The sequence below is a fragment of the Epinephelus lanceolatus genome, chromosome 11 (genome assembly GCF_041903045.1).
Source record: "Epinephelus lanceolatus isolate andai-2023 chromosome 11, ASM4190304v1, whole genome shotgun sequence".
NCBI classification, from domain to species: Eukaryota; Metazoa; Chordata; class Actinopteri; order Perciformes; family Serranidae; genus Epinephelus; species Epinephelus lanceolatus.
The window spans coordinates 32,354,846-32,380,484 of record NC_135744.1 but is presented as its reverse complement, the minus strand read 5'-3'; the positions used below and the strand labels follow the sequence as shown (position 1 = coordinate 32,380,484).

The 25,639-nt window shown below is 41.3% G+C and overlaps 2 protein-coding genes across 3 annotated transcripts; one reads left to right on the top strand and one right to left on the bottom strand.

The window, feature by feature from the left end:
* Nucleotides 1-1,303: 1,303 nt before the first annotated feature.
* On the bottom strand, nucleotides 1,304-15,066 carry LOC117272806 (clathrin interactor 1-like). 2 transcript variants are annotated; one of them, XM_033651880.2, is made up of 12 exons: nucleotides 14,875-15,066; nucleotides 10,225-10,329; nucleotides 8,936-9,032; nucleotides 8,267-8,375; nucleotides 7,602-7,799; nucleotides 6,624-6,792; nucleotides 6,150-6,366; nucleotides 5,983-6,064; nucleotides 5,758-5,835; nucleotides 5,206-5,528; nucleotides 3,888-4,071; nucleotides 1,304-3,602 (listed from the first exon to the last, which is right to left on the bottom strand). In XM_033651880.2, exons 1-12 carry the CDS (start codon nucleotides 14,913-14,915, stop codon nucleotides 3,217-3,219), a joined length of 1,989 nt encoding a protein of 662 aa, XP_033507771.2. In that variant the 5' UTR covers nucleotides 14,916-15,066; the 3' UTR covers nucleotides 1,304-3,216. The 2 variants fall into 2 exon arrangements, with proteins under 2 accessions (XP_033507771.2, XP_033507777.2); XM_033651886.2 differs by lacking the exons at nucleotides 10,225-10,329; nucleotides 14,875-15,066 and adding an exon at nucleotides 9,787-9,805.
* A 5,727-nt stretch (nucleotides 15,067-20,793) lies between these two features.
* Nucleotides 20,794-25,615, top strand: LOC117246198 (pinopsin-like). Its single transcript, XM_033609985.2, has 5 exons — nucleotides 20,794-21,244; nucleotides 21,964-22,132; nucleotides 22,701-22,872; nucleotides 22,973-23,206; nucleotides 24,845-25,615. Exons 1-5 carry the CDS (start codon nucleotides 20,911-20,913, stop codon nucleotides 25,052-25,054), a joined length of 1,119 nt encoding a protein of 372 aa, XP_033465876.2. The 5' UTR covers nucleotides 20,794-20,910; the 3' UTR covers nucleotides 25,055-25,615.
* The last annotated feature ends 24 nt before the right edge of the window (nucleotides 25,616-25,639 follow it).

Here is a 25,639-nt window from a genome sequence, read left to right as displayed (position 1 = left end):
ACCCTTTGATGTTTGAAAGTTAAAGATGAAATTCTGGAGTTGAAAAAAGCCTCAGTTTTTGTCATGCATACTGGTTAGTTCATGCAAACAGTTTATTTTTGGCCAAATTTTAAATGAGACATAGAAAAAAGAGATGTTGATGAAATATCACTATTTTGAGCTCAGATTCTTAATGTTTTTTCCTGATGGACACATCGCAGATGATGGGTGCAGGGACAGTAGGATTTCTGTTTTCACAGTTTCTGGCTATGATAAATTGTGTAATTTTTGTAATGTTTAAAGAAAATTGATGTCAAATGTCAGAAAATGTAAAACCCAGTAAACTTAATGCAAAATACAACCATTTAAAGATAAAGTATATGCACCTCCCCTAAGCCAAAATAAAAAACCCTAAGTCCATCCCCACTCCATAAATAATTATTTGACATGCCTCCCCCTTTTTGCACCACCTCCTCTCCTTTCACAAATAACGAACAGTCCCTAACAGAAAATAAATTTTTGACTTTGTGTCTCATAATTTTGATTTTCCAACATTTTTCACCTTTGTTGCTCCTAACATTTCATCTTTATTTCCTATGTCTCTGCTGACACATATTCCAGCAGCACCATCACACACAGGCCCTCTGTGGATACTCTACCTCTGGGTGACCTGGAGCGGGGAGACTTGACCCCCAGATGGAAGCAGCTTCACAGCCCTGACTTGGACACCTGCTGCTGCTGCTAGACATAAACCTGAAGTGACAGTTTCTGACTTCACCCTGCCATTACTACTAACAAATTTAGAAGTTGCTCCCACCGAGGCCAGGCAGCCTTTACAAATCCTGGACCCAGTTTCGATCCTGTCTGCCGTTTGAATCTGATCCGTGTCTCAGGTAGGTTTGGTTTGGTTTCAAATTTGAATCCGGATTGTGGAAAATTATAAAACTGTCTGATACCCAGAAAACAGAGACCGTTATTGGACGTTAACGGTACATTCCTGAGCGCCAGTCAGAAAAAGTGATCTTGTTTGATTTTTGTTTGCGTACAAAAACTAAAAGTGGTCAATAAAAACTAGTGTTTTAAAAAAATAAATGCAAATTTTAAAAAGCATTCATGGCTTTTGTAAACGTAACGTAGCCTATCATTACTCTGTTGTTAAAATGGCATTACATTTGCACATTATGACCTGTTCAGGACTTGAAACCCCAAATTTAGTACTTGGGACTTCCCAGTCTAGACTTGGGACTTGTGTGGAAAGACTTGACACTTGCAATTTGCAAAACAATGACTTGGTCCCACCTCTACAGAATGTAACTCTTGACTCTTCATTGTTATAATTTAATTTAATGTCGAATGAAGTACAGAAAATATAGAGTACAATCAAATAAAACAAGCTGTACCGAAAACCAAAACCAAAAAAAAACAAACAAAAAAAACATGATTCCAGTCAACTAAATTATGTATTAGTAGCTCTCTCATATGAACATAACCTTACAAGTAAACTAATAAAATATTAAACTAATAGCTATGGAATCATCCTTCTGAGAGTAACAAAATAAAGATTTGGTCATTTGGAGTGCAGTGCCTCAGAAAATGACAAGAGGCTCTGCTTAGCTGTGTTTGCACATCAAACAGAGAAAACTATACCCATACACAAAGTCACACACACTCATTCACTCTTTTCTCACACACACTTCACTCGAGACCCCAAAAACCCTTTAGATTGGTCTCAGCTAGCCTTAGAAATCATTTATTAAAATGCAGCTAATGAAAAAAATCCTCCAATGTATCTAACCCATGTCAAATGTAAAGGTGGTTGTTTTCTAGTACACAGTGTGTGAGGTGCACACAAAGAGACCACCATGTGAGCTGTGGGCTGAAAATCTGTTGCTGGCAAAGAAATGTATGTAATTAAAGGTACATTGCTGGGTCGACCCAAAAATTCAGAGGTGAGCCGCGGCCTTACAAATGGAAGAAATGTAGACGATTGTATTGTACTGTCTTGTAAATGGCAACCGTCGTATACCCTCAGTTGGCAAATACTCTTTAAAAAACATGATTCTGGACCTCTTTACATAAACAGTGTCTGTATGAAGAAGTAGAATGAACAGAAGAGATCTATGTGGGTCAGAAAGCAATGCTTACATAAAGTCACGTGTCCTACAACATCATGCCTGAGGTAAGACAATGTCAGAGAGGGCATCAAGAGAAACTACCAGTGAATGGTACTCTTATTAAAATACTGACTGACCCCTTTATCAGGAATGAATCTGACAAGGACATCCAGAATGGAGAGTAGAGGAACAGTATCACTTTTACCAGTGACTGATTATTGTGTTTGAAAGAGTCCAATGGCATTTTAGGGACTTTTGTTCTGCAGTTCAAGGCTTCACTCATGTTCTTTTAAACATCAGTAAGTGTCCTACTGTACACTGAGTTACTGTGAACTGCTACAAGTCTGATACAAAAGGACAGGGGAGAAAAGGGATGTAATATGCTATTCATCCATCCTAATATGGCTCAAGAATAAGTACCATACAGTGTTATCCCAACACATACACCCATCCTGCCCTCTGCTGGAGGACCAGAGTATGGGCTCAGTATACTCCAGATTTTTTTAACTGCTCTACTGTTAGGAAAAGGAGTGTGACTCCCTGGAAATAAAGTGATGGCTTCAATTTTGTGATTGAATTTGGATGTCATTTTATAAAACATGATATCTGAGGCTACGATGCAAAATTAAGGCAACAAAGCCATTTTCATTAGAGTTACTGATTGAACTCTCCGTGCAGTTACAGAGAAACTTTTTGCTGTGTTTATTTTGTAATGAGGGGGGACATACTGCAGTTCATATATAAAACAGGTAAAGATGAGGATCCATTCCTCACTGGAGAGTAATGACTATAGGCTGTGGATTGACACCGTCCCTGCTCTTCGGGTGTCCGCTGTGTGACATAATCCCACACAGAATTTTCACCGAATGAGGGGCACCAGACGGCGCTCTCTCCCACCTCCAAGATCATGTCAACATGCTGGGCTGATGAACGATCACTGGTGCCAGCTCGCCAAAGATAGCAGAAGCAGTGAGAGAGAGAGAGAGAGACAGAGAGAGAGAGAGAGAGAGAGAGAAACATGCAAGGTTGTCTTCAAGTACAGCAGTCCTCCTGTGGTTCACACTCCTGACATGTCAGACATGCACACTCACACTCACACTCACTCACACGCATTTGCACTCCTTCATTTCCCAAAACTGCCAAAGTTAGCAAAGGCATCCTGTTTGGGTGGAACCACGGCTGGGGTGATGGAGTGTGTGAGGCCCATCCCTACTCCTGGCACGCCCATGCCAGTCATACCACCCATCATCACTGGAGCGGCCATGCCCATATTCATGCTCATGTTCATTCCCATCATGCCTTGGTTTACAGGAATTCCCCCCATCCCCATGGTACCCGTGGTCATTGAAGGGGGCATACTTGATGCCATGGAAGCAGGCATGCCAGTTGCCACAGATGCAGGCATTCCCATTGTCATGGTGTTGGCTGGTGGTCTAATGGGCGTCACATGGGGCGGGGAGCTGAGGCTCAGTCCTCCGAAGTTCTGGGCCAACAGGTTGGGAGGCACTCCTGCATGGACACATATGGACAGGAAGGAGTTAGTCCTCTCTGAGTTACTACTTGTGTAATAAAACCTTGTAATGTGTGACAGGTTGGTCAGAAAATTACACTGACCAGTACAATCTAAACAGTGTATTTCAGATGTTCACCGACATTAACCTGTCCTACTTAATCACTTGGTGATTTAATTCAAGACCTGCCCCTACCCTGCATAGTAACGTTTTTTTACTTCTTTACATCGACATGCTGTGCAAAATACACAGAGGAAATAAATCCCAGTATGAAACATGGTACCTTGTTGCTGGATGATATTGTTGAGTGTGGGCGGTGTCTTCGTGGGGTTGAGGCCTGCTGACAGGAAGTCCAGGCTGATGTTGACGGAGGGGTCAGACCAGGTTGACCCTAACGATCCTGGACCTCCAACACTGACCTTCTGCTGTTGTCCTATGGGCTGCTGAGATGTCATGCCTCCCAAGCTCTAAAATAAATTACAAATATTTTTCATATTGGTAAAACAGACAGAATATAGTTTTTTATGCATACGGGGAAAAAAAACATACTGTTAACAATCCAAAATCAAAAACTGAAAGCAATTAACAGCCTCAAACTGGATTCTAATACTTTTTACTTATTGAAAACTGGGGGGAAAAGCAGTCTTTTAGGGTGCAATGACACAAATCTTGATCAGGTTGGCAGCAATGCTGAATGTTTGTGTCATCACCTTTCACATCTTTATTGCACTGTTAACTTAGACTATTAATTGGACCATTTAAGTCTCGTATCTCACAGACAGCGTTTTGCAGGTTGCAAAAGGCTTTTAATTTGAATGCCACTAGTAAAAAAAATGCTTGCTGCACCTTTATTATTGTTGCCAGGCAACCACTCCAGTACGTCCTTACACTAACCCTCCTGTGTAATCAATCTGCTGTTTTTTGTTTTGTTTTTTGTTTTGTTTTTCACAGTAATTAGTATCTAGTTTCTAAAATGGACAGACAGAGGGTGCTTGCTGTAGCTCTGGTTGAGGGTGAGAGGCTGTCAGTAAATAGTTTGTTGGGCACAGGGAAACATCTGTGTGGGTACATGAGACCCTAAGAAAGAGGGTGGATCATGGGGAGTCCTACCAGCTGGTCCAGGAGCTTTGCCTCAATGATGGCTGTTTCCAGGCATATTTTAGGATGACTCAGGGGCAGATTGATCGTCAGGCTGTATAGCTCTGGGTATCCAACTACCTCTATACCACCAGTTTCTCCTCCATTGTTTACCAACTGTAAACTTGTTGTCATGACCATCTCAAATAATCAGATTAGACAATTGAAAAAAAAAAACATGAAAAAAGAGATGACGTGGAGTGCTTTTCCGCTTTCAGTTGAAGTTTTTTTAACTCGAGGAGTTCAGGGCACTTAGGCAAAAAATGCCTGGCACCTGGAGCACAGAAACGCGAGATGTGTTGCTGGGCCCTCCAGCTGCTAAAACACTTTCTGTGAGATCCGGCCTAATACACAGTGGAAACTTCTGGGTTATTATTTCAGTGGACTTTATCGCGTAAAACATTTTCATATATTCTTACAGTTTGAGACAAACTATGCCCTCCTCTGAGGTGTGCCGTACCTACCTGTTGAGAGCGAGAAAGGGGCATGGCTGGCATAGCAACAGAGGCTCCTGGCGTCACCCCTCCCAGAGAGAAAGTCATGCTCTGAGAGGCACTCAGTGTTGTGTGTGGATTGGTTAGTTGATGGTTAACTCCACCCATCAGGTCAAAGAGCTCGGCAGATGGTGGGGTGGTGGCGGTGGGATTAGTCGGGGCTGTGGGTGACTGGACGCTGCCAAACAGGTCAGTGACGGGCTGGGAGGGACCGGAGCTAGACGAAGCTGATGGATTGGCCGAGAAAGCGTTCCAGTCTCCAAAGTCTCCATTTCCATTGGATGATGCAGCAGCTGGCAGAGAGTAATGATGTGTTTAGTTGTGATTTTGACACAAACTGCATTTCTACAAAAGTACACTTCACACCCAACATGTCTGCCCAGTTAGTAAGTCAATCGAACCCCAGTGCAGACCCAAAAACACTGATTGCAGGTCATTTTTCTTTGGTCCAGACCAAATTAAGATGTGAGAGCACCCTCAGATTACTACAGGAAGAGCTGAGAGAAGCAAGAACAAGTTTACCGGTGGAGGTTGGGAGACTGGCAGAAGCTGCAGGAGAGGAGAAGTCAGCAAAGCCACCGATGAGGTCCGAACTGCCACCTGCATGGGAGAACGCACAGAAGAAGAAGTATGCAGAAGTCCAACAAAGAGTGACACATCTTATACACCACATACACAGATTTTAAAACCATCTTTATGTCTTCCTTATCTTTGTGTGTGTGTGTGTGTGTGTAAGTTAGCAGTTACCTGTTGCAGTGCTCTGATTGGATAAGGGGTCAATCACAAGCAGGTCAGCTAGACCGCTACTGGAAGACTGCCTGACCGATGACTAAAGGCAGAAGCAGAGAGACACGGTGGTTAATAATTGAGAATGTATCTCACATTTAGAAAAGCGTGAGAGTTTGTGTGAGTACCTTCTCCTCTGGGCTCTTGTCTCCAGTGTAGTGGGCCGCAGCACCCAGGTCCAGAGTCTTGCTGCTCGTTGCTCCGCTACGTTTCCGCGTGGTGGTGGTCGTAGTTTCTGTTGCTTGCGTGATCTGGATGCTCTTTGTTGTGACAGTCTCCTCCTCGTCTTTAAACTCAAGAGTTTCCTGCCTACCGTTTCTCGAGGCTCGGTCCTCCTCGTTGTCACTATGGTAACCAGACAGGAAGGACGTATGAGAAGCAGCACCCAGGAGATTAGGCTAGAATGTGTGGTTGCTTTGCAGTTATTGTACACCAGTGTGTGTTTGCTTATGTGATGGATAATCCGAGACACAATGGTTTGATGAATTTAAACACCTAACAGGGAGGCCAACAGCAATCTGATGCGCAACAGTAGTGACTTTACACCCTCAGACCATTTAAATCAAGCCATGTTCAGACGTTTCAAAAGTGTGTACGTTTACCTGATTCTGTCGGGTGAGTCGTCTCGTTCCTTCTTTCTGAATTTGTTGAGTGTGTCGTCTATGGTGCTGCCTATCTTGTCACTGATCTCTCCGAGCTTCTCACTAAAGGGGAAAGTTCCTCTGCTCTTATCCCAGTCCTCATCCCACTTACTCCGATCCAATTCATTAGCTGGAAGGAAGAACACAGAAAAGGACAAAAGACAGAGAAAGAGCGAGACTTGAAAACTCATGCAGTTTCACAAGTATCCACCAAAGAACATATACAATCTCTCTTCATTTCAGCTCTACAGTGTTGTGTAACAACTGCTGATGTATAACAGATAAAGGTACTAAAAGCAGATTAATTAATTGGATTAATTAGTCTATCAAATCTCTTGTTCTTGTGTTTGATTAACAAAATCAAAAACTATAAAATTAACAAAGATAAACAACAGCAAATCATTAATGTTTCGAATTATCAAATCAATGCATTTTCTGTCAATCAACTAATTGAATAATCTAATAATGGTTCAGTATTTGAGTATTTCACCACTGGAAAGATCGTCTTTTCACAAAACTGGGCTGTCTATGCAGTAGAAAGATGCAAATACTTTTGAAATTGGTGCTACATGACAAGAGAAAACATTCACTTTTGCTCAAGAGGTTACAGATTGTCCAAAGAGAGGAAGGTGTTTTGTGTTTCATATCACTGATGACATCTCTTTGGGCTCTTCTGAGCTGTCATTTATTCAAATACATGACATTTATAGACTTAGAGATTTGTCAACTAGTCAATAAACCAATATTTTAAATTCCTTGTCAGCACAGGTAATTCAAGTTTAATTTTTTTATTCATTCAAAAAGCCTCATGCTTTCTGTACATGGTATCCTTCCTCCAATGCATTTTAATTCCTCTGGGTCTGGATAGGGGAAGTTATTATCGTCATTTTAATCCACATCTGACTCAGGCTGTCAAAGGAGATGTAGTGAATTACTTACAGTTCTTAATGCTTCCTCCCCCTCCTCCTCCTCCTCCTCCTCCTCCTCCCATACTGTCAGAGGAGACTCCAATATATTTATCTTTGTTCTTCTTGGCTTTCTTCCTCTCCTCTCTCAGTCTGTCGTCGTCCTGGATGAACTCCACCATCTCCTTCACCTTCTGACGCACATTGATGCCCTGATCCTTACCGTTCTCATCTGGACAGACACACAAACACAGGAAACTAAAAAAGGAGGACTTCTGGCCAAACAGCTGTGACATTTCTTGTGAATGGCAATTTTGGTTATCCCACACAGGTCAATATCAAGGTGTGCTACAAACTAAGTGACAGATATTCCATGAAATTTGAGATATTCATGGCTCCCCTGAGGATCCATCCTCGTGATTTTGGTTACATGTGACCCTTCCCTCTGAACCACGATCAAGCCAAACCTTCTACTTGTACACAAGCATAATCAAAATCAAATGGACCAATTCAAGTTTTACTGAGGACACTGTGTTCATGCTCCCCAGAGGACGAACCCTTTCTATTCTGGACAATATGTGATCTTTCTGATTGCAGCTAATAACCACATTAGAGACCTCAAATTTAAATAAAAGTAGAAGAATAAGAGGAAAAGGTTAAACCATTGCTGAGGTAAGTGAGTTTCATTTAGAGACTCACCGATGAAGTGGTAGTTTTCTAGAGATCGCAGGTCATAGATGTGTTCTCTGGCGCTGGTGACGACTCTTTCAGACCCGTTCCTGATCAGATAGGCCAGCAGCAGTAAAGCCTGGCAGAGGGAGATAAAGAGAGACGGAAAGAGATGGAGTGAGAGACGTGATAAGAGAATTAACTATGTGGGGAAGGTAGCCAAAATTACTTAGTGAGAAATAATCTTTCCTAAAAAAATGATATAGAGTCAGTTCAGCTTTACTTGACTATGCCCTCTCTTTAACTCGGCTTAACTGCTCTCTAAAAAAATCCAATCCAATCTTTGCATATCAGTGTTATGATTATGTGGGCAGGACACAACAATCTGGTTGAGATTCAATATATATCACATGCAGGAGACATACTGTATATCTGTATGTGTGCAATATTTAAAAAGCATTTATTGTTGTATTTAAGTAAAAAGAAAGAAAAACAGTGAATCAACAGGCCAAAAATGTCTTGATCCAGTCAGTCGTGCAAACACTAGAGACCATGTGGGTGCCTGACTGTGGGCACAAAGAAGCACTGAGAATCAGCTTAATAAATCCTGACAAAACAAACAGTACAACACAACACAGATACAACATAGGCACACTAAGGAAACAACCAACCAACCTGCCAACCAGAGTGTTACCATACCTTGTAGACTCGTCTCCAGTTCTTCTTGTTGTCCTTCAACATCCTGGTCCACAGCATGTTCATCACCTCTGGGAACTGCTCATACATAAAGGTAGATCTACACACACAGACACACACACAATCAAAAGAAATTATAGTGCTGGGAAAACCCAAGGCAGGTAAACCAGAGCTGAGTCAGGTCTAGTAATCAGAGACTATTCGCAGGGGACAAGTATTACCTGGGGACCTCTGGTAATTTGTTATTACTGCAGAGGTCATCTGTGATCTTAATCCAGTGCAAATCGGGCATGTCCAAAATTTATCAAGTGAAAATTCCACCATAAATTACTAACCATATTTCACCAAACACAGAGGCTGTGTGATAATATTAGTCCTGTGTGAACTGGCATCTCTTTGATTTGGGATTGTGTTTAAGTTTTCTGCCTTCTTCGCACCTTGTTTCAGCCTGCTCCCTTGTCCAAAATTATGAAGGCTGCATTAGCAATTACAAAATTAGGTTTTGACAGCATTTTGGGTGTGGGAGGCTCATCTCACCACACAGCATGGAGACCCGTTCTCAGAGAAAGCAAGCTCAATTATCAATCAGAGCAAAACATGTGACGCTGTGGGGCAGAATCGGTTCTGAGCCCCTAAAGTCCCCAAGGGTGAAATATTTTATCTTGTGCACACAACTTAATTATCTTGTGGGAGCAACTTATTTATCATGTGCCCACAAGATAATTATCTTGTGCACACATGATAACAACTTGTTCCCTCAAGATGGATACAAGTCACACATAATTTTCTTGTGGGAACAACTTTCCACAAGATATTTTAATTTGAGTGAACAAGATGACAAAAAAAAAAATCACCTTTCAGGACATCAGGGGCTCCGTAGTTCTGTTTGTTTAACCCACCTTAAAAAGATAAAAGGAGGTAAATAATACTGTACATCACTGATGGTGATGCTGCGTGGGGTTTCTGTGTTGTGTAGAGTGGAATTTCATGACTGTGTGCATCATATCCGGGAGATAATGTCAGTGATTTTGCGTAAAATACAGACTTTGCTTCGATGCAGGAAACACAGACATAGGACGGTAATTATTAGATCACATGAGGTCCCCAAGAAAATACTAGTTCTGTGTAAATACGGCTGTAGTTGTCTTTTTAACAGAACTCTTATTTGTTCTTGGTAAAAGCATCTTGTGTGAATGTGACTGTAACAACACAATAGCTGCTGCCTCAGGGATAAGGTACATGTATTTTTGTGCACACACAGTAAGTATGTGTATGTTGTGTGTTAAACATACTTGGCTATTTCTCCCATCAGTTGTCCGGAGGGTCCCCAGGGGTCGTCATTGGTGGCCTCTCTCACCTTGGACTCAATCTCTGAGTAGTTCATCACCACATTGGTGCTGTTGACACAAACATATGTTTTCATCATAAATTTCACTAATAAAATAAATGTATTATTTCCATCAATATTTCATACGTGTAAAGGTGAAACCCTGTGGCTTTACTTTCTTGTCTCTCTCTTCACCTACTATGAACACAACACTTATTATTGTCACTCCTTTAGTCAGTCAGTCTAGCTGGTTATCAGCAAATGTTCTGTGCTGACTCCCTTCACACTCCCCTCGTCACATTTCCAGAGGTGAGGCAGACCGAAACACAATCGAAAACACACACGCTGATATATTTACACAGCAGAACACACGCAAATACAATGTGAACAACTCTTAAATGACAAACAAGCCCTCTGACTAGCAGAGCGTCATTTTCATATCTTACATCTACACGCACAATCTAAATATCACGGACGTCTACCTACTGTTGCACACAACAACACCACACTCACACAGCACAAACACACCACAGACACAAACTAAGAATAACTGGAAAACAGGATTACAACAGACAATGAGATCAAGTAAGACAAAGAGAATCTCAGCTCACTGAATAATGAATGACAGCTTTCTAAAAGCCCTCTGACCACTGCACTTCAGATGACAGACATACACACACAAACATAGTGTGTGAGAAAATATTCAGCTGTTCAGGAAACAAAGGGAGATGAGTCGGTGTGCAAAAGTGAGGTGAGCAGGGTGTGTGTATCCATCTATGTGTGTGTCTGTGTGTGTCAAATGAGAGAGGTAAATGCGGCCAAACCTCCCCATAAGCAGTCTCTGCTGCTTCCTGCCCTCTTTATTTTACTGGGTTCGCCAGCTGTGTGTTTGTTTTCTGCATCTCTCGATGGGCATGTCTTGCTCTACAGACCCCTCGCAAAAAACACAGCCAAAGCACTGCAATGTGAAACACACCTCTCGCTCTCCTCAGCTTATATATTGCTCCAACTCCTTCAGCACGTCATCCCTCCCTCCTTCTCCACCTGGCCTTTTTGTAAATTTCTGTCTTCACTTCCTTTTCTATCCTGTTTTATTACCTGCTCCTCGCTTCTATCTCCCATCCTATCATTACTCCTTTATTCCACAGCACCTTTCCTCTCCGTCTTTTCCTCCTCTGAGCTCTGCCACCCTCCCAGCTAAAGGAAAATAAGAGGCGTCTGTAGATCACAGAAGCTGCCTTTGACTGCGTTATTGTCAGCAGATAAGACAGACACAGACAGCGAGAGCTCCATAATAGCGTGACTCTTAATCTGCAGGAAAAGCAAGGCTGCCGCTGCCAGCTCTGTTGAGGTAGATCAATAATAGAGTGTATTCATCATGCCCAGCCAGGCACAACCAACAGCTGATGGGAGCTGGTGTCTATTACTCCATCTAAAGCTCTGTTGAGCTCTCCGTCTGTCTGTGCTGCTCCTATACTGTATATTCCCACTTCTTATCTCCTTCCACTTCTCTCTTCACTCATCTATCCTTTATGCAACTTTCTTCTAGCGCCTTTCGCTTTTTTCCTTATCACATTTGCAATATAATTGGTCCTTGAAAGGGCGGAGGCAACCAAAGAGTGTAGAGTGTCAAACTTTGAGCAGGCATTCAGTGTGAAATATGACATTTTCATGTCAACCTTCTCACTTTTGCTCTCACAATGCATTTTGTTTGAAGGATTGCAAATGTAAAGGTGGGAAATAAAGATGTTAAAGCGGGGCTTAAGGACAATTTTGTCTTAAAGTTCCATACCCATGTAAATCATCATGATCTATATATAAAATGTACACAAGGCAAGACATCATTAATCTCCCTAAGATGCTTTTAGCAACTGCAAAACTGTACCTTCCTTGTCACTGGGCAGTGTGCTGTTCTCTAACATTTTTCAAGGCCTCAGCTGTGTTCGGGTGCAGTCAGTACAGTACAGTATGAATACAACACCCACACAGTATGTGCTTTATAGTAGCCTGCATTTAACCTTGTTTGCTGGACTGCGATCAAAATGCAAGCTCACATAACAGCCCACATGGAGCTGAAACCTTCAAGTTTTAATTACTCACCTCATTTACAGTAACAGTAAAAGATAAAGATAGTTGAAGGAGATGAAATATATTAACAAGCAGAGAACACACACTGTAACAAAAGGAGATGGTGAGAAGCTGATATGTTCGGAGTTACACTTCCTGTCCACTTCTATAGGTACATCCTATGCAATATAATGCAATCCTATAAAGCAGCTCTACTACATCCTCCACCTTTAGGAAGCTTATGAGTCAAAACTTTCTGAGAGTTGTTAATTCAACTATACTGCATGTTTATTACTGAGGTTGTAGTGGCGGTGTAGTACTGGATTGCATCACATTGAAATGTGTTTCTAATATTGTTACCCCCTCATGTCTGTAAATAGGGTGGGTACGACGTTAGAATCACTTCTTAATATAGTGCAGCCCAGTTTAACACCACTGCAAACTACAATCCCAATAATTAATAGTTAAATTAACACCACTCTGACAGTGTCAATCAAAACTGAACTTTATCATCATTGTTAAGAGAGAATTCTTGCACACTCCCACCCGCACTCTTAAGTCTGCTGATGCAAACCAGGACTAACCACACCTGGGGGGGACGGGGCCTTTTCCACTGTTGCTCCCACCCTCTGGAACTCACTCCCTAAAGACATCAGAGACTACTCCTTATTCTCCACCTTCAAGAAAACCCTCAAAACACACCTTTCAAAAACTGCCTACAACCTCTACAATCAGTGTACTTTGCCCTTTCTGCATTATTTCCCTCTCTGCCTCTCTATGGATTATTTCAGCTTTTTTTTTTATTGCTGCTGTTGTTCTCTGTAAAGCATCTTTGAGTATCCTGAAATGCACTATATAAATCCAATGTATTATTATTAGTAATATAATAATTATTATTATTTAATTGCATTAGATTGTTCAAGTGTATCTAATAAAGTGACCCCTGAGTGTATAATACCAGACACAAAATTTTAAAAAGACATTGGTTTTTGGTTCATTAACGTTACTGTGATAACAGGCATGTATACTCCACTGAAATTATCTATTTTTAAAATAAGAAATTAAGACTGACATACAAACTCTGACTTAGCCTGCTATAGTAAAAGCTGAAAGTCCTGAGAGTGACAGTGAGCCGAAAATTATTAGCAACAGAACTAAAAAAAACTGAAACAACAACAGATTTTTCTACAGTTGATAGAGGCACTTCAGAGAGTGTAACTCATGTGCTATTAAACTGAACACTCTTTTCTGTGGTGTGAGGATGAACACACAGGGTGCACTTATCTGGCCAAGTCACTGGATCATATATCAGAAATAAACAAATAAATAAATAATACAAACTACTTGTTATACTACTATGTTTATGTTTTTGTCCAGCCATGTTGTCCTTATTGTTAGCTGTATGTCTACTTCTGTGTAATGAAAAACTATGATCAATTTCCTTGAATATTTTCACATTCTTGGCCAGTAAAGCTGATTCAAGTTATTGTTGCTCTATAAAGCACTTTGTAAAGCTGCTTCTTTAAATACTACACACCTCGCCTTCCAGATATTGACACCATCCTTATCAACAGTTGTTTACTTGGTTAGTAAATAAAATGGTTTGTTCCAAGAAACAGGTTTACGTAGTTATCTCAACTAACTAGGCAATTTGTGCATTTTCCAATATTTTTGTGGGTTTGCGTTGTACCATCAAAGTCATTCATATAACTGAGCATGCCTCTCTGACAGACAGGACAGGAAGCTGTTGTTCTCCCTCCTCCTGGTCACAGTAAAATATGTACATACACTATACTGCACATTATCATTCCAACAATAGATACCACAAAGACACACTTCACAAAGAAACATGCTTAGTCTAGTGTTCAGACAAACACTTTGTAGTGGGCTGTAACAACAGCATTAGCTACTCCAGTATGATCTGTTTGGCTAACAAGCTTTGATGTCCATGGGGGCATGGGCCTCGTTGAGACATGGCTGGCCGCTAATTGGCAGGACATTTCCTATTCACATACAATTATCTAGCCTCTTAGCTTACCATCATTAAAGTAGAGCTTTCTACTCGGGATATAATGTTAAGTGAAAGTAGGGTGGAGGTAGCGGGCATCACCAGGGTGGGACAGGGCGTGATTCTGCAGCAGCACCAACACAAACAGTACACAGAGCCGACCTGAGCTTAGCAATGCTAGCGGAATTAGCTAACTGGATAGCTTTCATTGTGGATCGGAAATACATTAATTTGCAGTTTGTAATATTGTATTTTCCCCGGCCTGTATGAACAAGCGTGGAGAATTTTGCAATGGATCAGTCCATTGTGAAAAACACATCTCTATTTATGCCACAAGGTTGAAGATTGGCAGCTAGCCAGCTAGTCGGAGCTAACAGCTGAGGGGCTATCGCCGTGACGTCACGGCCCGTACCCTCTCCTATGTCAGCGATAAAAGCTGCTGATGCTGCCCGGCTAACGCCGCCTTGCTAGCCGGTTAGCTTCGCAGCCGCTTGGCGGTTAAGCTAGCGCCAACAGCTCCACCTGCTCCTCGGTACTCACGCTTTGTCCACCAGCTCTCTGACTTTCCACATATTGAGCATCTCCGCACGGCACTGCGGGCCCGCCGCCTCGAAACTGCGTCGCCCCCGTGTCTCTACGCCCCACAAGACAGAGGAGGTATCCGGTTACCGACGACAACCCCCCCACTCTTTGATCAGCTCCGGTAGTACTGCGGCCGCTGCGGTTAACGGATCGGCCCCAGTTGCTACGGAAACGTCGTTCCCTGTCTACGTCACTGAAGCGTCGAGATGCTCCCTCGCTCGCGGACTGTATCATATGCGTATTTATGGACCGATAATGATGCGGGAACAATGAGGCGATAAAGATGATACAGCAGAGTATTTGTTCATATTTATGGGAAGATTATTGTGTTGAGAACAGCCCCAGGTGCTGACAGCGCCTTGCTCAAGGACACCTCAGCAGAGAGGATTGTGGGAACACGTGTTCTTACAAGCAGAGTTCATCTTCATTATCCTTTAAAAGCTGATTCAGCTGATATGAGTTTTTGTCTTCTCAGGCTTAAAAATGGACACTGTTGCCTTCCCTGTAAACATCACTATGTGTAACTTTATAATTATAAAATGTAAACTTACTTTCCCCTACAGCACCACCCAAATTTAAATCCCATCTCTTCTGTGTACACGAAGATGATGTTCATGTAAAATATATGTTTAAATTTCGGATGTTTCAGTATGTGTCAAAATAAAAGAAAGGTGTGGGTGAAAATGACAGATGTCTCCTCACTTGTGTTTTGTGTAGCCTAATATAACTTTATTTATATTCCACTTCTCATACAAGAAATGCCAAAGTGCTTTACAATAGGGGCATTATAAGCACTGATTGCTTCACATGAAAATAGACATAATGATGGCAATTCAATACGAAAGGACACTTAAAAACAGTTTAAAACAAGGATTAAAAGATTAAAACTCATAAACTCATAAAACCGTAAAACGTTATAAATTTATGACATCATAAAATCATGAATTGTAAAACCATAAATCATAAAATCAGTTAGATACAACATTTTAAAAGAGTTGCAGCAGTATGAAGCATAGAAAATAGTAATAGTAAAAATAATTTCATAATGTAATAGTGTGTTTCACTCTGTTCTTTAAAAGGCTTGTTTTGCTTTAAGTATATGCTTCACTGTAGTGAGGTTGTGTCTGTGTTTGCTGTGTAGGTGTGTTTGTGTAAATACATGTGCATGCTTGAGAGGAAAAAACAGCTTTTGTCCTCCTGATGTCTTCAGTGTATGTGCAGGCCTTTATGGGTGTGTCAATTTACATCTAGTTTCACAGCCTTTGTGATGCAGGCTGTGTTGGGTGCACTCACAAACAGAAGTATTAGCCCACGCACATGTCACATGTTGCATTTTTTTTGCTAACCAGAATACAGCTTGAGAGTCTGTGTCACCTATTCTGAAAATGTTACACATCGGAACAACGGAGCACCCAAACAGAAGTCTAAACAAACTGGCACCAGCGATACTGCTGGGGGAATGTGGAGACATCATGGTTGACCATGCCCATAGTTTTTGGTCTTGTCCTTCTATTCAGAGTTTGTGGAAGGAAGTAGCAATGATCATTTAAAAAAAATTGGGTTGTAGTATTAGTACAAAATTCACGTCCCTTCATCTTGGACACATCCCTGATGGACTAAGCAAAGATGACACCTATCTACTAAAGATCCTGCTGGTGGCAAGTAAAAAGGCCTTTACAAAATACTGGCTCCAGAAACACTGCCCCACTTTTACCCTCTTTATTAATACTGTTACATCTTCTGGAACAGATGAAATATTCAACATGACTTCAAAAAGAATTGGGAGAAAAATGGTGGAGAAAATGGTGTGTTTGTTTAACCAATGAGACAGACTCCACCTGATCATTGTATGCACCATATACGACACTTTACTTTAAATTAGGAACATTTGTCATGACATTGTAAACATCCCATGACCTCATATATTTTCCCTGTGTGCTGCTTTTATTTCTTCTTTTTATTTCGTTTCTATACATATTGAATGGAAAAAATGTTCACAAATAAAAAGTATAAACATGTATAAAAAAAGCAAAACTGTGTTAAACATCTGGTACATTTATGCATTAGCAAGCTGGCTTTTGGTTGATTCTGCTGGAATTTCTGACAGAGCGCATGAGAGAAGAGCCTCTTCATTACAGCAAAACAGGAAGCATCCACTGGTGTATATGTGTAAAGGACATCCAAAGGATTATATATAATGAGGCATGAAGCAAAAGTGCAGTATGGGGGTGTTTGTCTTGGAGCTGTTGGCAGGAGATTAAATTCATCCCCCATCAGACTTTTGTACTTGTAACAGTTCAAATAACCACAGCACCTTCAGTCACTTCTGTCTTTTGTAAGGATGTTGTAAATGTATGGCTTACTGTCTGTGTGTGACATGATTGCACAGACAGAGACCGACGTACAGCATAGTCTGAATCCACATATATACCAAAATAGAATTTAAAAAACGTAAAAGGAGGATATAAAGGCAAAGGGACAGAAAAGAGGCAAAGAGAGGAGAGAGGAGAGAAGAAAGACATTTCACACAGCAGGGGAACACTGTCCTCCAGTGATAACAGATAAGTACTGCATCAAAGTGTGCTAGACCTTGGAGCAGTTTGACTTTTCAGTAGGAGGATATTTGACTCAGATTGCGAGTGAGGAGTGGAGATTTCATTCCATTTTCAACTCTAATTAAAAAGTAATGCTTGATATAAATGAATTATATATTTGAATAAAACAACCACAATGGAAACCATGCACACATCTGCCAAGGCTGTACAGCTAGTCTACATCAGAGTCTACGTCAGATTACATGTAATACACAATTATGATGATTGCTGCCATGTTTAATACCTAAACCCTGAAGACAGAGTAGTTATGCGCATATCCAATCCTGCTTTAGGTCAGGTGCTGGATAACGTCGAAACATTGCTTTTTTAGTCATTAAAAACTTACTGGGAGCTCTAATTCAGTGTGCGGATTTTCTTCTTCTTTCTGCATAATACCTAAACCCTGTCACAGATTATTGGGACTTTGTATTGTGATGAATTGTGAAGTGATTAATTTCAAGCTCGTCAGACTCCACTGATTAATGGACACTGAAATGCCTCCTGATGCTGTAAGTAGACGTGTGCACGTTAACTTTTTGGCTGCAGTTGCACAATGTGCTCAATATGATAGATTATTGCAAACTGACACCACACATGCAAGAATTGTTACGAGTAAAATAGGTGTCGATCTTGGCTTGTAATTGTTTAATTGTTTTTGCAATAAAGACATGTGCACATCAGTGCATCCATAGTTATAATCAAACAACATGGAGCCATTCTGCATAATGAATACATTTACTTTGGATCTTTAAGTATATCTTGATGCTACTTATGCTCAATTAAAATTTTAAATGCAGGTATTTCTACACTGTGTTATTGTTACTTTTACTTAAGTTGAGCTTATAGGACTTGATTTTACAATCCCTAAGAGTGATCAGCACTTGCTTGGTGTCTTGTGTCTTGAGTGGGGGAGAGGTAATCACTTCCTCGGAGTCAACGGGAGGGCACCCTCCTTCATTAGTGTTTCAACGACACCTCCAGAGGGCTCAACTGTGACACCTAGTATGCCTACCTCTGCTTTTATCCCTCATGTTGGACATCTTGCAGACCAGTTTGGGTGCTTCCTCTTCTTCAGAGCCAATCACTGTTTTGCTCAGCAGTCTCTGATAGTGACTTGATGGCTTGTCCAAAGACCTGTCCTCGAACCCTCACACTCTTCAGAAGCGTGGCTGATGATGTGGCTACAAATCCTCTACACCCAAACTCTACAGGGAGCACCTGGGTACGCCAGCTGCATTGTTCTGCTTCAGCTGCTAGGTCTGAGTACTTCAGACTTTTGCGTCAACGACCTGAGTACTTCTTCCACTTCTGTTCAAGCCAGCAAGACTGACTGTTAAAGCAACAGATTTGAGGCAGTTTAAAACTTGACGGAAACCTGGGTAGCACTTTATAACAAGGCGAACAAAACATATCAAATACATGACACATGATGATTTAATGCATGACTTAATGTAAGATGTATCACAGATTCTTGTTGTGCACCATCAAAACTTGTCTTTCACCCCCTATTATTGCATGTTACATAAAGTGACATAGGGACCACTGAGTCAAGCAGCATCATGTAGACGTTTGTACTTGACGGACAGTTTGATTTGATTTCTTTGATAATGAGCGGCTGATGAGATGCGTGGGTCTGACATGAAACATTTTCTCAGTAACTGGAATCCTTACCAGAGCTAATTTGGTGGCATATCAATTAATGTGTGAAGCTGATGACTAATCACATAAAGTCACAGGGCTTTGATTGTCAACTTTAAACAGTAACTTTTCTATGAGAACATCACTGATGTTGAAACAGGCTTTCATGAAAGAGAAAAGCACAACAAACCTGAAACATACAACCTCCAGTGTCTTATAACAATCACTGACCTGCAGAGTAATAAAGAAGAGACATCATGGCACGTGCAGGCAGTTAAGTCATTTCTACACTGCTCACCTGATCAGCGCCCACACACGCCTGTCCACCCCCATGACAGCTTTATTTACAGCGGATGAGTGTAGTGACGTAGCTTCACTCTGGCACAATGGACGTGTGGGTGGCCACACTGGAAGTGTCTGCACGTGTTGCTGCTCAGTTCCTTTTTCCTCCCTATAATCAACAAAAGGACACACGAGCACAGATGAGTAATCTGTTAATTAAAACGCTGTTGTGTGTATCATGGCAGGAACAGTAATTGTCTAAAGTGGAAGAGGTGATAAGGTATCGTACTACCCACATCTAGCAAAGTTTCAGTGAAAGATTGTGTGTGGGTGTGTGTATAGGATGAGGGTTTTAAGAACCCAGTTGGTTCAGTGGGTCATTCTGCCATAAAAAGCAGCCAACTCAATAAAATGTAGTGAAAAGTTAAAGTCTAATATACTGGATCCAATGTGTGTATACAGTATTTTATAATACACTGCAGAATCCATCGTCATATTTGAAAAGTTAAAACTTACTTGTGGAGCACTTTCATTGTTGTAAATGTCAATGTATGTTCAGAGGGTTTTCTCTTCTTGTGACTGTTCATTAGTGTCTTCAGCATCTCATCAGCTAATGCTGCCAGGCTGAGTGTGTTCTTGGCTCATCCTCTCAGCCGACCACAGCTTGCATTATTAATACGTTGGCTCAGTTATTTAGGTCCCCAATCTGGTCTACACTAAAGTAGAGTAACGGAACAGAATAAAGACATATTTCTGATGAAGTGATGTCATCTGTGGAAAACGTCAGCGTCTGCACCTTTGTGTGATTATTTCTTTTGTTGTTTTATTGTGGGAGTGTGCCTTTGGTCTCGCTAAAGGTTTGGAGATGCTTTTCAATCTTTATTCTATTGAAACTGTATCAACTGTAAGTTAGGGATTTATTGTGACTAATGTTTTTGTTTCTATGCTGATAATTAGTTTGGTGTTAATTATTTAGGATTTGGGTTTGGATTTATTTAGAGTACCCTATCTGACAAATGTCAGTGTAGCAAGGAAAACAAATAGCAGCTAAATTTTTTATTGCTATAAAACTGTGTTTACCATAATTATTTCCTTCTCATTGAGGGGGTGCATGCAGTTCTGCTAAAATCTTTATGTTACTTTTAAATCAGACACAATAAAATAACCTATAATGATAATAATAAACAACCGTGTAGATATGTGAGCACAGAGGGGGTGTTTAAAGACTAGTGGGAGCAACCCACAGGTGCGTTAAGTGTGTGGGAGAAAGAGAAACTTATCTCTCCCACCCCTTCATCCACTCGTCGAGAGTATTTAAACATCTTGTGGTCAAATATTTGTGCTCAGTGGGCTGACTGAAGAAATGCCCCGCTGAGCTGACAGCTGAAAAATATCCTTTAACCCCTCTTTTTGTCTTTGTTTTATGACTGAGACCCTCTGTCTCTGCTTTAAGTCATTTTAGAGTGATAACCAGGTTGCCATGGTGATCCTCCCGCAGCATAGCAACAACCTCAGCACCGGCCACAGCTCCGTGTCGGACCCTGCGCTGAGCCGGGCGGGTCACACCGCGGCGGCCGTCGTCCTCGGGTTCATCCTGGTGCTGGGCTTCATCGGTAACTTCCTCGTGCTGCTGGTGTTCTCGCGCTTCCCCGGGCTGGTGACTCCGGTCAACCTGCTGCTGGTCAACATCAGCGCCAGCGACATGCTCGTCTGCATCTTCGGGACTCCGCTCAGTTTCGCGGCCAGCGTGCGCGGCAGGTGGCTGACCGGGTCCTACGGGTGCCGGTGGTACGGTTTCTCCAACGCGTTTTTCGGTGAGTGATGAAAAATATTTGAAACTATCTATCTATCTATCTATCTATCTATCTATCTATCTATCTATCTATCTATCTATCTATCTATCTACAGTCTATGATTCTAATCTATTCAGACTGGCTGTGGTTCAGGAGGTCAAAGTTTCACTGGGCAAGATGCTGAACCACAAACTGCTCTTAGTGGCTGTGACATCAGTGTGTGAGTGTGTTTAAGATGATTGACAGGTGGCTCCTTGTATGGTAGCCTTGCACCAGTGCATGAATGTGTGAGTGTGAATGTGACATGTAGTACTACATGGGTGGTTGGAAGACTAGAAAGGCTCTATACAAGTTGAGGCAAGTAGCATAAAATAATTTCAACTAACTGTAACAAGAGTTATAGACATAATAGACATAATATTACACTTAAAAAGCATGGCACATGCACATTCTATTAAAGGAGCAGTGTGTTGGATTTGGCAGCATCTAGCAGCCAGTTTAAAACCCCCGCTCATCCAACATGTAGAGAACTACAGTTGGCTGCAGGTAATGTAGAAGCACAGAAGCCCTCTCTATAGAGCCAGGGTTTGGTTTGTCTGCTGTGGGCTCCTGGAGAAACATGCTGCTGCACCATGGAGGGCTCCATGGAAGAAGACCAGCTGGAGAATGGAGAGGTGATTGACTTAGTTTGATCTCTACCTGCTGCTTTACTTTACAGTCTCTCTCTCTCTCTCTGTCAGGTATTGTGTCTCTGGTGTCTCTCTCTCTGCTCTCCTTCGAGCGGTACACTGTGGTGCTCCGCAGCACCCAGTCTGACTCCTCTCAGTACCGCAGGGCCAGGCTCGCTGTCGCAGCCTCATGGCTCTACTCACTGGTCTGGACTCTGCCTCCCCTGCTGGGCTGGAGCAGGTCTGTACTGCCCAAATATTAACCCACCACTTCACTCATTAGATCATTCAGTCATTCACTTATTCAGCCTGAAGATGCTAAAACTGAGAGGTGCTGCTTTATTCACTTAATAAAAAAACTGAAATAAGAAGTGAGTGCATTTACAATCTGTTACTGTGACATATTGAGTTAGTTTGTCTTTTGTGTTACAGGTAGTTTAATGAAAATAATATCAGTGATGCCCCAAGAGAATAAGCTTATTTTTACTTGCTGTAAAAGTAAAATGTTGGACCATTTATTTATTTGATTAATCCTATAAGCATGTCTCAAACAAGACAAAATGACATAAAAAAAATGAAGTCTCGTCACACACTAAATCTCAGCTGAGGACCAAACATCAAATATCTTGGTATTTATTTAAATATTTAATTTGAATATTTTCTCATCTTGTCCTGTCTTCATTTTTGGCTCTGTTGGATTTCTTGAGTTTGAAAACCACCAGACTGAATTTTAGATTTTCGTGTTGAACTTCATGATGTTAAATATGGATCATATGTAATCAGAGCATATGTTGTGTGTTTTGGAGCAGCTATGGGCCGGAGGGTCCCGGCACCACCTGCTCCATCCAGTGGCACCAGCGTTCGGCCACAGCTCGCTCCTACATCAGCTGTTTGTTCATCTTCTGCCTGCTGCTGCCGCTGCTGCTCATGATCTTCTGCTACGGGAGGATCCTGCTGGCCGTGCGAGGGGTAGCGAGACAGGTGAGTGTGCAGGATGACCTTTGACCCCTCTGTGTAATGGGTGATGTTATTGTTCATCCATCAGTGTTTGTGAAAGCAATGTGTGTGTGTGTGTGTTTAGGTCACCATGATCAACCAGTCCTCAGCTGAGAGGCGGGAAAGCCGTGTCCTTCTCATGGTGGTCTCCATGGTGACGGGCTACCTATTGTGCTGGATGCCATACGGTGTTGTGGCGATGCTCGCCTCCTTTGGACGGCCCGGCACGGTGCCACCTGTTGCCAGTTTAATTCCATCCCTGCTGGCGAAGACCAGCACCGTCCTCAACCCTGTTATTTATGTGCTGCTCAACAACCAGGTAACAACGATCACCTTTAACTATCTTACACACAGTTAACTCCTCAATTCTCCTAAATAAGATTTGCTTTTCTTCAACTCCAAATAAAACACAACCAGAGGGGCATGTGTACATCTACCAACCATGCACCAGTGAGAGGATAGGGTCACACTTAAACACAGAAAAAGTGTTTTAACCACACGATATATCCAAAAAGCTTCGCTGCACCGGAACTGGTTTGCTAAACCATTGTTTATTTTGTATTTTGCAACACAGCTGAGCCTCAGTGTAAATATGATTTACAATGACACACCAGAATCCTAATTAAAAGTATGGAAACCCATTCCAACCAATGTGACGGGGAAAAAAGATCCAGCAAGTCATTATGATAAGAGACTTTCTTGAAATACTGACTTACTTATCAAAATACTGACGTCATATTGCAACATATTGAGAAACTCTGTCTGTCAGTATATTGACCTAATATCTCAATATAATGACTTACAGGACATTTTTCAATCACATTGGTGGAAATCAGCCTCCATATTAAAGAGTACTGACCTTTGGACTAACGATGGGATGTAAGCTATCTGTTGAACAGTTGATTTAAAGTTGGTCCCCTTGCAAGTCGGCACCAGAAATACAAGTCGGTTAACCTGTTATTATTTTTTATTTTATGTGATTGCATTCACAAAGTAAAACTGCCTAAATATGTATTTTCCTACTTTTTCCTTTTTCAATAAATGCTATTTATTAACTTTTATTTAGTGAGCTGTCATGTTTTGTAGGATAATATGTGATGTTCATAATGCACAATACAAGTCCAAGTCATCACAGCAGCATTTAAAATACTATTTGGTTACTGAAAAATTTGGTTCCTTATTTTAAATGGCTGTAGACCACATTTCACCCACTGGTGCAATATGACTCTGGAGGAATATTTTACATACTAATCGGTATCATCTCTCTTTTGATCTACAACTGAATAAATTAGCAAAATAATTCAACAAATTTGTAATTTTAAGTCGTTGATACTGTAACCGTATATTAGCTGGTTGAAAAGAGGGTGAAAAGGAGGTCTTAGACGTTCAGACCGCATATCAACCATTTTTCAAATTGAGCTACATTTTGTCTGTTTTCTGTGTGTTTTTTTGCTATTAGACTTGTCGACTAGCCTAAGTTTCAATTTCCACTTAAATGTCAGGGAAATTAGTAATTAGGATATTCATTACTTACAATGACCTGATAGGAGCATCAGTATCATCAACACTTTCTGTCATTGCTGTCATTATTTTGGGCTTGGCAGCTCTTAATCCCACCTATAAAACTCTGATTGGTAGATTATTTTTCCAATTTGTGGAAACAGCCCTCACTGGGTGCAACACCAGACCTTTCTACACGGCTGAAGATGTCAGTGGTGTTTCACAGGTCTAAAGTCAGGCTAGAATTAATCAATTTGCCTGCTTTACCGGGGTGATAATCCCATAGATTATACACTTTTATCACTTTTTATTCCTGCATTTTCCTGTATCTAACATTCTTTGTGATTACATCCCACCTCACGTAGAAAATATTTCCCATCTTGAGTTAGTTTTTGTGGAATGAAAATGGAATTTGAATGCTGCTCGTGTCTCCATATGACATTTATTTGTCTCTCAGTTCTCCAGGTGTTTCCTGTACATGATCAGGTGCAGCTCTGAAGCCCCGCCCACCCCAGTTCATCACACATTGCCCAGCAGCAGGTGTGTGTGGTGTCACACTCCCACCCCGCCAACAGAGGAGCAAAAAACAGCGGCTGCCAGGTTAACATCCAGAGACCAGCAGGTACAGCGGCCTGCTCTGGTGCTAGTGGCCCAATATGCAACTTAGAGGTCAAAGGTCACATTGGCACCATGATTGGTAAATGAAATTATTCTGTTTTTTTCAGTTTATTTGTCAAGTTTTTAAACAAATAAAATGCTGCAAGAAGTACTTTTTGTCACCTATTCTAAAAATGTGTGACCTTTTTTGTTGATGAGTCTGGTTGACTGTGTAGCTTAACTGTGAATGTTTGTAACTGTGTTTCACGACAACAGTCAGATGTATTTTTGCCTTCATTGTCTGAGTAAAACTGCACCGTATTACCTCAATCCATGTTTAACTTTGCCTCAGATGTAGCTCATTTTGTGGTCTAACCATATGGGCATATAATTATAGTTTAAAATGTTGTATTTTTCTGTTTAACCCTCAGCAGCCCACTTTATCTCAGGGTTTTATTTGTCAGTTACACCAATGTCAAAATTAGTGAGACATGTAACTCTGGAAATTATTTCTACTGAACTATAAAGAGTGAAGTACGACTGTTATGTCAGAATATTGTCTCCTCTGTACAAAACAAAGGGTAACCATGTTATTGTGTTGTCTTTGCACCACTAGAGGGTGCTGTGGCTCAGCTGACTTTCAAACATACAGCAG